Source organism: Rhodamnia argentea, chromosome 6, assembly GCF_020921035.1.
Source record: "Rhodamnia argentea isolate NSW1041297 chromosome 6, ASM2092103v1, whole genome shotgun sequence".
NCBI lineage: Eukaryota > Viridiplantae > Streptophyta > Magnoliopsida > Myrtales > Myrtaceae > Rhodamnia > Rhodamnia argentea.
In genome coordinates this window covers 24,954,179-24,966,438 of record NC_063155.1, presented here as the reverse complement: position 1 = coordinate 24,966,438, position 12,260 = coordinate 24,954,179, and the positions used below count along the sequence as shown (strand labels likewise).

Below are 12,260 nucleotides of genomic sequence, written 5' to 3'. Positions count from 1 at the left end.
GGCAAGATTTAGTGGCTGTTTAAGGCTGGCTTCGAAGGTTTGTTCGAGCAAGCTCATGCTACTGTTTAAAGACAAATTTTGCTGCTGTCCTGGGAAGTTTTACTGCTGTTTGGCACAGAAACAGTGCAGTTTTTGGGCTAATGTTCAGTGCAGATTTTTGGGCAACGCTTAGAGTGATAATTATATTATTCGGCGCAAAGTGCTCGTCATTTCGGGATTGTTTAGGCACAAGTTCAGCTGTTGTCCAGGGGCCTTTTTACCGCTGTTTGAAGTCCAAAACAACTCTTCTTTGGACGTGTTTCATTGGTGGTGCTGTCCGCCAATCTCGAGCCTTGGTAGTGCGCCTCTCCGTTGATCACGATCAAAAAGCTACCTCGATCCATTGAAGATTCGAATACAAGAAACAAAATCTGAAATATTTCAGATTAGGTAAATTCGATTTGCTCAAGTTCGTTTCTTGTTTGAATTTATATGGATTTCGAATGATATTTTGCTTAGGCAAGTTTTTATCCGTTGATATTGCAGTATGTGATAATTGCCTATTTGAATTTTATTGATACCTCAAGCATATTTTTAGATTAGAAAACCGTTTCGAATTAAAGGGTGATTCCCTACCAACAACGTGCAAATTCGGACTAATCTCGACCCCGAGATTTGTCTCGATGACACGGGGATCGAGATATCTAATCTTAACCACCAGATTTGATTCCTCGATCCAATCCGTTATCTAATTTGAATCGGAAGATATTTTCATAAATGATCATGCATGATTTGATTTGTTAAATAAAAAATAAAAAATAAAAAAAATCCATTCAAAACACCAAAAATATCTCATTCATGTAAATTGCATATAGTTTAGAATATTCGGGTAGATTGAACACATTCATTTTACATATGCACGTTGTTTAGGCCTAGTCGCATAACCACCATGTCATTTTCATGTTGCATTGATTAGTCATATAATATATTTTGCCACGTCATCAAAGTTTGACATATCATATAGTTCGGCATGTCATTTCGTCATATTTTTTTTTACGTGTCGTATTATACGTTATGTCATGAATTTGATAAGTCATTGATGCCGTGTCGCATTCATACATCATTTAGAATAAGGCTCGTTCATTTTAAATTAGTAGATTAGTCTAGTCTAATATAACATGTCACTTAGATTAAATTCATGTCATTTTTGCATAACATGTAGGTTAGAATTCACGTTGCTTTGCATGTCATTAGGATTCAAAAACTTAAAAAAAAAAACCATCATGCATTCATGTCATATTAGAATGGTCGTCACTTTTTCATCTCGTTAGAATAATTGTGTTCTCATAATACCATCACATTCATGCATTGCATCATCCATTTAAATAAAAAATAATAATTGTACCTTTGGAACTTTGAATCACAATCCTCGCAAGTTGCTGACTCAGATAATTTTCATTCAAATGAAAGGTACCGAAAGGGCGTTAATAGAAATATTAGCGTAACCAAGTTCCCGAATTCAATGAATCTCCGGTTCGTAAAAATAAAGTATTTCTCCCGATACTTTATTTAGGTGTCTAATCAGCCTACCATGAATTGATTAGTGGCGACTCCAAGTTAAATCTTTTTGCTTGTTAATTATTTGAACCATAAGTTGCGAGTTGGTAGAGTTCGGGAGGACTCGAGCTAGGTTAGTTAATTTAATTAACCTAGTAATCCATTAACCTAGAAATATGATTTTTTTAGGTCGCGACGGTGCCAACTAGTCCATCCCCGTCAATTTTGATAGAAACTCACCGACATAACTCTAGTTGTTTTACATGATATAACTAGCGCCGACGTGGATAATACTATAAGTTTTTTAAATTATTTTTTTCCAAATTTTTTTTTTTCAGACCCAGCTTGTCTAGGCAAGGGTGTTGCGGCCCTCTATTTTGGTCAACCCGTAGTTGAAAAAAAAAAAGGAACGAAGGAAAAGAAGAAAAAAGAAAAACCAAAACAAAAAGTTCAGAAAAATTAACAAAAATAAAAACTTATCTACGTTGGTGCCGGTTACGCTAAGTAGGATAAATAGAGTATCTATGTCAGCGATTTTCGTATAAAATTAATCCGATGGACTAAATTGGCATAAATACATAATATTTAGGACTAAATTAGTCCAAATCAAAAGATTTATGACTAAATTGGTATCAATGCAATATTTTTCGAAATATAATATATAATTCGTAAGCATCGCTTCTCCTCATTATGATTTTATTAACATTCGAACTGAATGGAAGCTTTTTCACCGTGATTAATAACTCTTTATATTGAAAAATAATTCGGTACCTATTGAAGTTCGACCGTCATGACTGTGACCCTGGTCTCCATCTTCGGCGGACGACCTCGAACTCAAGAGCTCGGCTCGGCTCGGCTCTCGGCTCGGGCCCGTCGGCGTCTTCCTTCTTCCCGAGGCGAGTCGGCATGGCGCAACCGGAGGAAGCGGGAGACGTCCTAATTCCGCGTTCTTCTTCCGTTTCTCTTTCGTTCTTGGTTTGTCGTTTGCTTGTTTCAGTTAAAGTTCCACTTCCTTCCTTCCCTTCCTCCACACACATCCAGTCGAGAGTCAATGAAACCGAAACCCAGTGCAGCTCCGGTTCCTCGTTTCTTCATCCATCTTCTCAGCCATTCGACGACGATGAAGTCGAAGGTACCCTTCTCTCTCTCTCGACCTCTCCTTTTCTATCAGCTTCTTTCCTTCTTCTTCTTCTTATTCTTCTTCTTCTTGATTCGATCAGGCAGCGGAAGCGGGTCTCTGGTCGATTTGGCTATCTGGGTTGCTGCTCATTGGCCTCTCCCTTTACGCCACTCACAAGCTGCCGTCGGCGAGGGATCGAATCGAGAACCCGCTGCTCGATCGCAACGGGTTCTCTCGTAAGATCGAGCCGAGCATTGCCATATTCGCCGCGCCCGAACCCTTTGCTGGCTCGGTCGGAGCTGCGCAGAGCGTCGCGATCCGTTCGTGGCTCGGGTTGCCCTCGCGGATCACGGTGGTGCTGTTCAGCCGACACGAGTCCGTCGCCTCTTTCGCTGCTGAACTTGGGCCGCGTGTCCTGGTCGAGCCCAACATCGACTTTACGTGAGTGTGGCTTTGTTTTTCGCGGTTGATGGTTTAGCTTGTGTTCGAATGACTGCTTCTGCTGTCCTTTTCAGCTTCTAGATATGTGTTGGGCTGTTAGCTGATGAATTAACTTCTGCAGTGTCGTCTGTTTTTACTGTCATTTTCTGCTTATAGGGTTGTGTTAGCTGATCTGATTGGCTGATATTTGTATCTGGAATCTTCGCTCTGTTTGTCGTGCGTAATTAGAGGACAGATGAAATGTCATCACGGCTCTATTTTCTTCTAAAGATTTTGTAGTGGCTCATTGATCACCCTGCAGTATAATGTACTTTTTCTCTGTAATTGAAGAACGTGTAAAATTTTCGATTAAGAGGCGAACGTTAGGTGGTTGGTTCCTGATTCTACATCTCGCACAGTTCCTATGACCTGCCTTCTCATTAGGGGCCTTTTGGCATTATGAATAAAAGGTAGAGGATGACGAACGTGAGCATACTCGAATGGACCTTAAAGAGATTACTTATCGCACTTTTAGCTAGCCTCATTTGTCTTTGTATCTTTCTAGGTTCCTGGGTACCCCATTCTTTCATTCCATGGTGGCAAGGTCGCAGGAATTCGCATCTGACATATGTGTGTTTGTCCATCCCGAGACCATCCTACTTGCCAACTTTGTTTCGGCACTGAATTTTGTTCATGAACTTGATCACGACTGGTTCCTTTTCGCTTCCCCGCGTAACCTCTCAAATGTCCCTTTTTACCTGGACAAGGATGGGAAACATTGGCTGAGGGGGGATGACAGGCGGGTGAAATTGAAGGAGGTATAATGAAGCTTAACTTAAATTGAAAGTTGCTGGCGCATGCTGCTCATGTGAGACACCTAGACTGAGATTATGCTCTATTTCATTAGTTGCAGGAGATTATTACTCAGAACTCGCAACCCAATAGTAATGAAGGAAGAATGGTCATGGCATGGAACAGAAGGGATTTGCCCTTGCATACTGGAATACTTCCCCCTTTCTTGTATGGGAAGGGAATACACAACCATTGGGTCATTAATGAGGTTGCATCATCTGAACTGAGGTTTGTGCTTGATGCTAGTTGGAGTGTTTCAAGTTTCTATATGACTGATCCTGCACCTCCGTCTAATAAGTGTGTGGCGTGTTCTGGTAATCCAAAAATGGCGGAAAGAAGTTGGGAATATGCTGGCAATTCTCTTCAAGGGGCACTCTATGGATCCTCATTTTTCCATGAAGCTAAGCATTCCAGTCTGGTGAAACTAGTGAGATGCAATGGCACATATCTATTTGCTGACACATCTGACAACATTGTCCACATATTTGGGAATGTAAAAGCATTTGCCTTGTTTGAAAGGAGGATCCTGCATTTTTGGGGAAAGAAGAAGCTAGCAGCCTGTGCTAAGGATGTTTATTCATCACATGGTGCATTCAATTGGTCCCTAAAAAATCAGTTGAAGCCATTGGTGAGACTGGATTATCCATTCACGCTGGAGTCACTCCTCTCAATCTGTGCAGACAAGAATAGGACAATTGTGCTCGGTGTTGCTGGATTTAGTTACAAGGACATGTTAATGAGTTGGGCTTGCAGACTGCGGGGCCTCAACATGACAAATTTCATCGTCTGTGCTCTTGACGATGAAACTTATGAATTTTCTGTCTTACAAGTATGATAACTCCAGTTTTTGTCCCTTCCTGTGCCCTTGCTAATCAGCTTCGTTACCTTTTTTTTTTCCTCGATGTTCATAATAGTCACTATAAAATCTCGCTGCGAATGCATACCAAAGCAGGAAATTACATGTACGGCAGATTGAACCATTATATAGCAAATCAATGGTAACATGAATCCCTCATGAAGTTGATTCCTGTTCCTTTGTGCGCCAGTCTGCTCAATAGTCCTTACAAGATTAAAATTTCAAATTTTAACTCTCCATTACTTTGAATAAAGTTGGCTAGAACTCAAGTGTGTTCAGTCATTGGATTGAAGGGAGATGGATAATTGGATGTTTTCTGTCACCTGAGATTTGTTGCCACTTTATATTTTTCATTGCACGAGCTTATGCTTGCTATCTGAACTTCATTTACTCCTTTTTACTGCTAGGGGCTTCCGGTTTTCAGGGATTCATCAGCTCCAAGTGATACTAGCTTTGATGACTGCCACTTTGGGACGAAATGCTTCCAAAGGGTGACCAAAGTGAAGTCCAGAATAGTATTGGAGATACTCAAGCTAGGATATAGTGTACTTCTTAGCGATGTTGACATTTATTGGTTCAAGGATCCATTACCATTGGTCTCGTCATTTGGTCCGGCTGTTCTTGTCACACAGTCTGATGAATTTAACACAACAGGTATTTTTTCCAAGGCTTGTGCTTCCACTCACTGCATGAGGTTATGCAATTTTTTCCAAATCATTGCAAAATTATAATGAGCAGGGAATTTTATAGTAAAAAGATTGTTATGTATCAAATAAAAGACAAACAAAAGAACCACAGGATGTTCATGTTATTCTTCTTCTTCTGGTGAGGGATCATGGTTTTAGTTGTAGGACTACTGCTAAAATTTGCTCTTCTAACATCTGTATTTTCTCTAGGACCTATTAATATGCCCAGGCGCTTGAACTCTGGCTTTTATTTTGCTCATGCTGATGTTTCAACAATGGCTGCTTTGGAGAAGGTGGTAAAGCACGCTGCTAATTCGGGCCTTTCGGAGCAGCCGAGTTTCTACGACACATTATGTGGGCTAGGGGGATCCAATCGCTTGGGTGATAATGCATGCTTTGAACCCGAGACAAATCTGACCGTTCATTTTCTGGACAGAAATTTATTTCCAAATGGTGCATATGGAGGACTTTGGGAGGAAAGAAATGTCAGAGAGGCCTGTTTGGAGAAGGGTTGTTTTATCCTTCACAACAATTGGATTAGTGGAAGAAGGAAGAAGCTGGAACGTCAGGTGTTATCTGGACTTTGGGAGTATGACATCGGCACTAGGAGGTGTCTGCTGAGCTGGCATGAAAATCAATTAGCAAGTAAATGGTAAGACCTCGTTGGTGCTTTTCCTATCTGTCTCTTGCAGACTTCGGTTTTCACGAGGAAGACATCCGTGACTATGATGGAGGTAAGCATTGGTTTCATCACTGCAACCTTTTTGAAAATGTTAAAACAGACAAAGCTGGCCAAGGGAAAGGCCAGAAGATAGATGCCCTTGAGAGGAATCGGAAATAACACAATGCAATGCTATATCATGGTTTAAGTTATTCTGATGCACGACCAGTTACCTCATAGTAATCAGCTATGATGAAGAGCTGCGTTAATTTGCTGGGGCTAGTCTCCCCAAAGGAGCCCCCCTCGCCACCGCAAAGGGCCACTGCCGGAGCTTCCTTCTCACTGGAAATAAGCTTACAATTCGGAGATATTTCTCTGGGCTTACCATTGAATGATGTCTCTGTGAGAATAATCCATGCAGGTGGGCGAATTGAGTTGTACCAAGATGTGATTCCTGCATCCCATGTGATGGAGAAATATCCTGGCATGTGCGTTGCACTTCCGGAAGTTTTCAGGAAGCCCCATGAGTCCATATTGAGTCCGGAGGAAGATTTAGTACCTGGCAGGAAGTATTTCATAATTCCATCCACCACTGCAATCAAGCTGATGCGCAAGTATCAAGAGAAAATGAAAGCGAAAGAAGCTGCTGCTGAGGAGACAAAGTTGGATATGAAAACCAAAGTCAAGCCAGGGGAAGAACCCATTGAGGAACCCATTTGCTCGGCGAAAGATTTTTACACCTCAAAGGACAGGTGGTCAAGATGCTCGACGAGAAAGAGGGGCATAAAGAAGCAGCCTTTTGTACCCCCTATCCCGAGGGCAAGAACTTTGCGTTCGATGACATGGGAGCCGAGCCTATCCTCCGTACAAGAGCTCTCTCCATGATTCTCTATCCTTTTCAGTGCTCCCGGGTTCCTTGGTTGTTGACCTTTACATACTTCAATCACATGTGCTGTACTTCTCAGAGATATCAGATAAGAGCAGTTTTTCTTTTATCCTATGTTAAATGATCCAGACAGTCTCAATTTGTTGGACAACAAATTATCCGTTTCGCATGTGCGCCTCTATATCTCTGTTTTGTTGTCTCTCTGAAACATCTGACAGCATGTTGGAGTGATATGGAGGTACAAGTAGCTGCACTTGATCGCAGCTAGTTGGATGTATTTTCCTTGTTCATCTCTCCATCTGTACGACCAAAAGACCCTGCTGCTTCAGTAGCTGAAATTATAATTTTTTCCCCATCTGCACCCCGCCGCTCAAACCCCAAGGTTTAAATCATCATTTTATCCAGTTCATGTTCTTCTGTTACTGCATAGCCCCATGTTTCAGTCAGTCTGACTGAACCATTTTGATTTTTCCCACTTTTATCAGCCTTTTCCTTGCAAGCTTAGACATCTTTGCTGGTATGGTTATCCAATTTGATTGTGATTCAGCAGGGAGAAAACAAGACAGCTTCAGTTCCAGATAAAATCATTTGGAACCAGTAAAGAACCTGATTCACCCGTTTTAGCTTCATACCGATAGAGCAAATCTAGTAGGCAGACCAGAAGACAGCAATTCGATAATTATCAATTTTGGTAATTTTAAGGAAGCTGTGTGCATCTGTCAAATCTGTTAATTTACACTCAAAAAAAGTATGACAGTAGCTTCATCAATATCCACGTATAAAAGACAGCAAAGGCGGCGCCGACTGGAATCGTCACGGCCCAAGAAGCCACAATCTCCTTGACGGTTTCGGCTCTAACGCTGTTAAGCCCCCTCGCGAACCCCACTCCCATCACAGCGCCGACGAGTGTGTGCGTGGCCGAGATAGGGAGGCCCAGCTTCGAGGCAAACAGGACCACTGAAGCAGCTGCGAACTCGGCTGCGAATCCACGAGTGGGCGTGAGCTCTGTTATCTTCTTCCCTATCGTCGCAATCACTCTGTAACCCCACATCATAAGGCCTGCCACAATGCCGAAGCCTCCCCAAGCAAGGATGTCAATGGGGATAACTATATCGGCGCCAGTAGCACCGCCCTGGAGGATGGACAACGCGCCAGCCAGAGGGCCAATCGCATTGGAGACGTCATTTCCTCCATGCGCAAATGACATAAAGCAAGCCGAGAGAACCTGCATATACCCAAAGACCCCGTACACTATTTCCAGCTGAGCACCCTTGGGGCCCGCGATGTTCGACAGAAACCCGACATCTCTATTGAGCATGGATTCCTCTGGCTTTGGCTGGGACGAATCGGCTTCGTTGAGGAGGTGGCCGAGTTGCTTATGGATCATGCGGTTGACGAGGAAGGCCCCGGCTGTGCCGCAGGCCAAGGCCTGGGCTAGGGCCGAAGGAAGACTCTTGCTGAGCGGGAACGCCGCAAAGGAGATTCCTGTCACGCCGAGGAAAACCGCAATGGGAGCAGCGGCTGCGGCCGCTTGTCCTGGATTCGGAGCACTATACACAAACTGCATAAAACAGAGGCGATGTAAATGAGGCCGTGCTCTCCAAAATTCAGTCTCCGGTTCACTTCACTTAGTTATATCTACCCGGTAGCCTCGTAAGCTATTCTTGTCTCATTCCATTTATCACCTGTTCTCGCAATTCTTTTCTCATCGCGATCTTGAAGGCTTCATAACAAGAGCTCAATTCTTACCCTCCTGATGCATTTGTACACGAGAAATGAGACCACTGCGCCCATCAGCGGCGAGATAACCCACGACGATGTGACCCTCACAAGCGAACTCCAGAAGACAGCGCCGGCTCCTCCATAAACGAGGCCGAATCCAACCATCGAGCCAACTATGCAGTGCGTGGTCGATACTGGCCAACCATAGTATGATGCGACCTGGTTCAAAGATGGTCAGTCTTTTCAGGATGTAAAAAAAAAAAAAAAATGTGTGATTCCATAGGCATACTCGTAACAACTAGTTCAGAGAGATCGTTTTCTTGTCCGGAGAGGTTCCAGCTGCATAAGGTGCAAATCATGGAACTTACTGTCGGGAGTTATAATCACCCTGAAGTATTCATATCCAAGATGAACTAGGCCGTGAAAGTCGAGAGTAGATCAGCATGCAGTGCGACAAAACATCCTTTGCATTACCTGATCATCGACTCCCAAATCAAACACGTTGGTCTCTTCTGGATTTAATTCAAGTTGTTCTGCTTTCCCCTCACGAAATCACATTTTTTTTTCCGAAGAGTTCGGTACTCTCTTGTTCTTATTGCGTCACAAGTCGGGTTGTGAAGCCGTCTCGCTCATTTCCAAGTTAAAAAGAGGCTTCAGAGTTAGAGATTCTCTGGAATCTGGAAGATACATTCAAGATATCTTGGGATTTTGCTGTAAGGAAACTCCCTTTGGTATCATTTAGCAGATTAAAAGACATGGAACAACAAATCACGAACCTGCAACCAAGTACCGGCAGCGGCCAAAGAAGAGAGCAGGCCGGCGAAGAGCAGAGTCTCCTTGCCCTTGAAGACGTCGGCGATGAGGATGCCCTTCTGCATGGTGCTGGTCACGTGCGTCCCCATCAGCAGTGCCCCCGAGAACTCCAGCACTGCCGCTGTCAGCACCGCCTGTGGCAGCGTCAGCGCCCCCGACCCCACCGACGTCCCCATTGCGTTGGCCACGTCGTTCGCCCCGATGTTCCATGCCATGTAGAACCCGAACAGTAGCGTCGCGTAGGACAGCACCCAAGTCTTCATAGCCATCCCTTGGCCCAGCGACCTCATGGCCAGGGGCAGCAGCAGGGCCGCGAAAGTGATGCATATTGAGATCGCCAATGCCGTCCTGGAGGATATGCCAAAGGCCTGTGCCATCCCGGGCGAACCGTCGCCGTTGCCATTGCCCTCGTGGGCAGTGTTCGAAGAGGAAGGGCCGGCTCCCTTGCGCTCGAGGAGCCTGATTCCTTGATCGAATATCTCCTCCCCTTCAGCATCAGCAAAGGAGGATATGCTGGCAAATGGGTGGGCCGGATGGAGGTTTCGCAGGCGAAGCAAGTGGGGTTTCAGGGGTAAAGCTTCTTTCTTTGGAAAGCTTTGCTCATGGGGGAGCGAAGGGGGGCGATACTTGGGGAGATACAAGGGAGAGGGCGTGATGGCGTTTCTTGTGGAAGACAGGCAATGAGAAGTAGTCATTACTTTGGAGAGAGACAGACAGAGAAGGGAATGTGGCGGTGGCTGGCCGGAGAGGGATTATTCAGGTGAGTTCTCGGCCATGGGAGGTGGAGGAGAGGAGAGAGAAGAGTTGGTGGTGATGGTGGTGGTGGTGGAGGAGAGATGGAGATGGAGATGTTGGCATAACTTTGGAGGGAGGAGGAATTTTCACAAACAGTTTGGCAGTTAGCTTTGGGGAACTGATAGGAGGGAGTGGTGGCTGTGGTTGCATGGAGGGCCACTTTGAATCTTTAGACCCGCAGAAAAAGTCAGCAAAATATTCAAGAATATTCAGTGACGGGAAAAAAATTTGGGCAACATATCCCTGTTCGGATAATGGGATTGATTCCATCCCTTGGAGTGGCCCATTTTTTTCTTTGCTTTGTCCCTTCTCTTACAAATCTGCCAACTGTAACGATGGTCCGATGAGGGCCGGGAAGGTTTAGAGAGCTTGAACAAGGAATGAATCCTGTCAGACTTCTAGGATTAAAAAGGGGCATAAATGAATCGAACCATGCATCAATAAGGGATAGCAATTCTGGATACACACACACATATATTGAAAATTGGAATTAACTCACAAATGCGCCTTTTGATATAGTGACAATATTTAGGTTTGAAACTCCAAAGTTAAGCATGCTCGGGTGAGAGCACTTTCGGGATAGATTACTCCCTGAAAAGGTGCTCGCATATGCCAGAAGATAAAATCGCGAGGCCTGATATGAGATGTAGTTTATTAGCTTCGAAGGCCATAGACTAGGAGGGCTTGCATAGACATCGTTCCCTTAATTCTTCGTTTTACTTATTGGAAGACTAAAACAGCCCGCACTTTTTGATCGATAAGAAGATCAAGACCTTCACCCCCATCATCTGTATTATACTCACCTGAATGGCAATCAATGTAAATGGCGGTTTTTAGTTCTCTGTCGCTCGTCCTTCTCAAACGTGAACTTTCTCGATTGGCAACAATTGTGTCCCACATACCCATCATGGCATGATCGAATGAGATCGCAAGAAGGGTATCGAATACTATGTATCGGCCACCCGACATTGCTTAAATTGTAGTTGGTAGCATCATTGGTAAGCCAAGCCTTTGGGTTGAGCAGGTTGGTTGCTCAATCGAATGCTCTTCTTATTTTTGTTCTCTTTTCTCACTGTAATTGACATATTTTTAGGATCCAGATGAATGTGATACCAGTAGATCCGAGCCGTTCAATCATGTGGATCCCACGTAATTCTCACGTTATTCAAGCAATCGGAATCAACAGGGCTCATGTGCACCGGGATTACGCAAGTCATGATTGCAGCGCTGCTGTTGATTCCTTGAAGCATATAATAAAGTACAAAGAAACTTAAAAAATGCTCCTTTTTTTTATTGAAACATAGAGAAGTACGAAGAAGAAAGAAAGGGTTTTTTGTCCTTAGTGAGTCTTTCCAATGTAATTTAGAGAAAGTTTAACGCTTGAACTTGATACAAACCCTAATAGTTTATTGAGTGGAAGCTGTTCATGCCATTAGTGATGAGAAGGAAGCTCATTTCCAATGTCCAGAGGCAGAATGTGCGATGAAGATGTTCCTGGTTTTTTTTTTTTTTTGTTTGTCTTGCAACCGAGCGAAGGGTCAGCGAGGAATAGATTTGTTCCACAAAGGCCCAAAACACCTAAGCCCATATCTAAAAGTTATCCTCGGCCTTTTCGGCTGACAAGTCAATCAACAATCAAGCCCATGGGCTTTAAAACGTTTTGACTCTTTTGAGATGGTTAAGATCGATGTCTTTAGGAATACCACGTGGGTATTGCCGATCTAAGCGTGGCTAAAAGTCACAAGGAACGCCCATAAAATTCCCTGGGAAAATTGCGTCTGCTTCTGCTGCTGGGGGTATCAAATTCCTACTTTCCGGATTTTGGGAAGAGCTATAGATGGTTGACCTCTTTCTTAATCAAGCATGCCACTCGAATCCAATTCGCAATTCTTTTCTTTTTCATAGGATTCAAG

At 43.8% G+C, this 12,260-nt stretch overlaps 3 protein-coding genes across 3 annotated transcripts; 2 read left to right on the top strand and 1 right to left on the bottom strand.

Annotated features, from left to right (window-relative positions):
- Positions 1 to 2,316: 2,316 nt before the first annotated feature.
- LOC115757116 (beta-arabinofuranosyltransferase RAY1) lies at positions 2,317 to 7,129 on the top strand. The gene is made up of 6 exons (XM_030697220.2): positions 2,317 to 2,668; positions 2,757 to 3,097; positions 3,642 to 3,894; positions 3,984 to 4,757; positions 5,192 to 5,438; positions 5,681 to 7,129. Exons 1-6 carry the CDS (start codon positions 2,588 to 2,590, stop codon positions 6,124 to 6,126), a joined length of 2,142 nt encoding a protein of 713 aa, XP_030553080.1. The 5' UTR covers positions 2,317 to 2,587; the 3' UTR covers positions 6,127 to 7,129.
- Positions 6,381 to 7,129, top strand: LOC115757117. The gene has a single exon (XM_030697221.2). The coding sequence runs from the start codon at positions 6,381 to 6,383 to the stop codon at positions 7,014 to 7,016; it is 636 nt and encodes a 211-aa protein (XP_030553081.1). The 3' UTR covers positions 7,017 to 7,129.
- A 405-nt stretch (positions 7,130 to 7,534) lies between these two features.
- LOC115757115 (inorganic phosphate transporter 2-1, chloroplastic) lies at positions 7,535 to 10,422 on the bottom strand. The gene is made up of 3 exons (XM_030697219.2): positions 9,516 to 10,422; positions 8,767 to 8,958; positions 7,535 to 8,578 (listed from the first exon to the last, which is right to left on the bottom strand). Exons 1-3 carry the CDS (start codon positions 10,245 to 10,247, stop codon positions 7,757 to 7,759), a joined length of 1,746 nt encoding a protein of 581 aa, XP_030553079.1. The 5' UTR covers positions 10,248 to 10,422; the 3' UTR covers positions 7,535 to 7,756.
- Positions 10,423 to 12,260: the final 1,838 nt, after the last annotated feature.

Coding starts and splice junctions, on each gene's coding strand:
- LOC115757117 (XM_030697221.2), top strand. CDS start 6,381: ATGATGAAGAGCTGCGTTAATTTGCTGGGGCTAGTCTCCCCAAAGGAG.
- LOC115757115 (XM_030697219.2), bottom strand. CDS start 10,247: ATGACTACTTCTCATTGCCTGTCTTCCACAAGAAACGCCATCACGCCC. Junction 8,959..9,515: donor CTGCCGGTACTTGGTTGCAG/GTTCGTGATTTG, acceptor TCTTTGAACCAG/GTCGCATCATACTATGGTTG. Junction 8,579..8,766: donor TGTACAAATGCATCAGGAGG/GTAAGAATTGAG, acceptor TGTTTTATGCAG/TTTGTGTATAGTGCTCCGAA.
- LOC115757116 (XM_030697220.2), top strand. CDS start 2,588: ATGAAACCGAAACCCAGTGCAGCTCCGGTTCCTCGTTTCTTCATCCAT. Junction 3,098..3,641: donor GAGCCCAACATCGACTTTAC/GTGAGTGTGGCT, acceptor GTATCTTTCTAG/GTTCCTGGGTACCCCATTCT. Junction 4,758..5,191: donor ATGAATTTTCTGTCTTACAA/GTATGATAACTC, acceptor TTTTACTGCTAG/GGGCTTCCGGTTTTCAGGGA.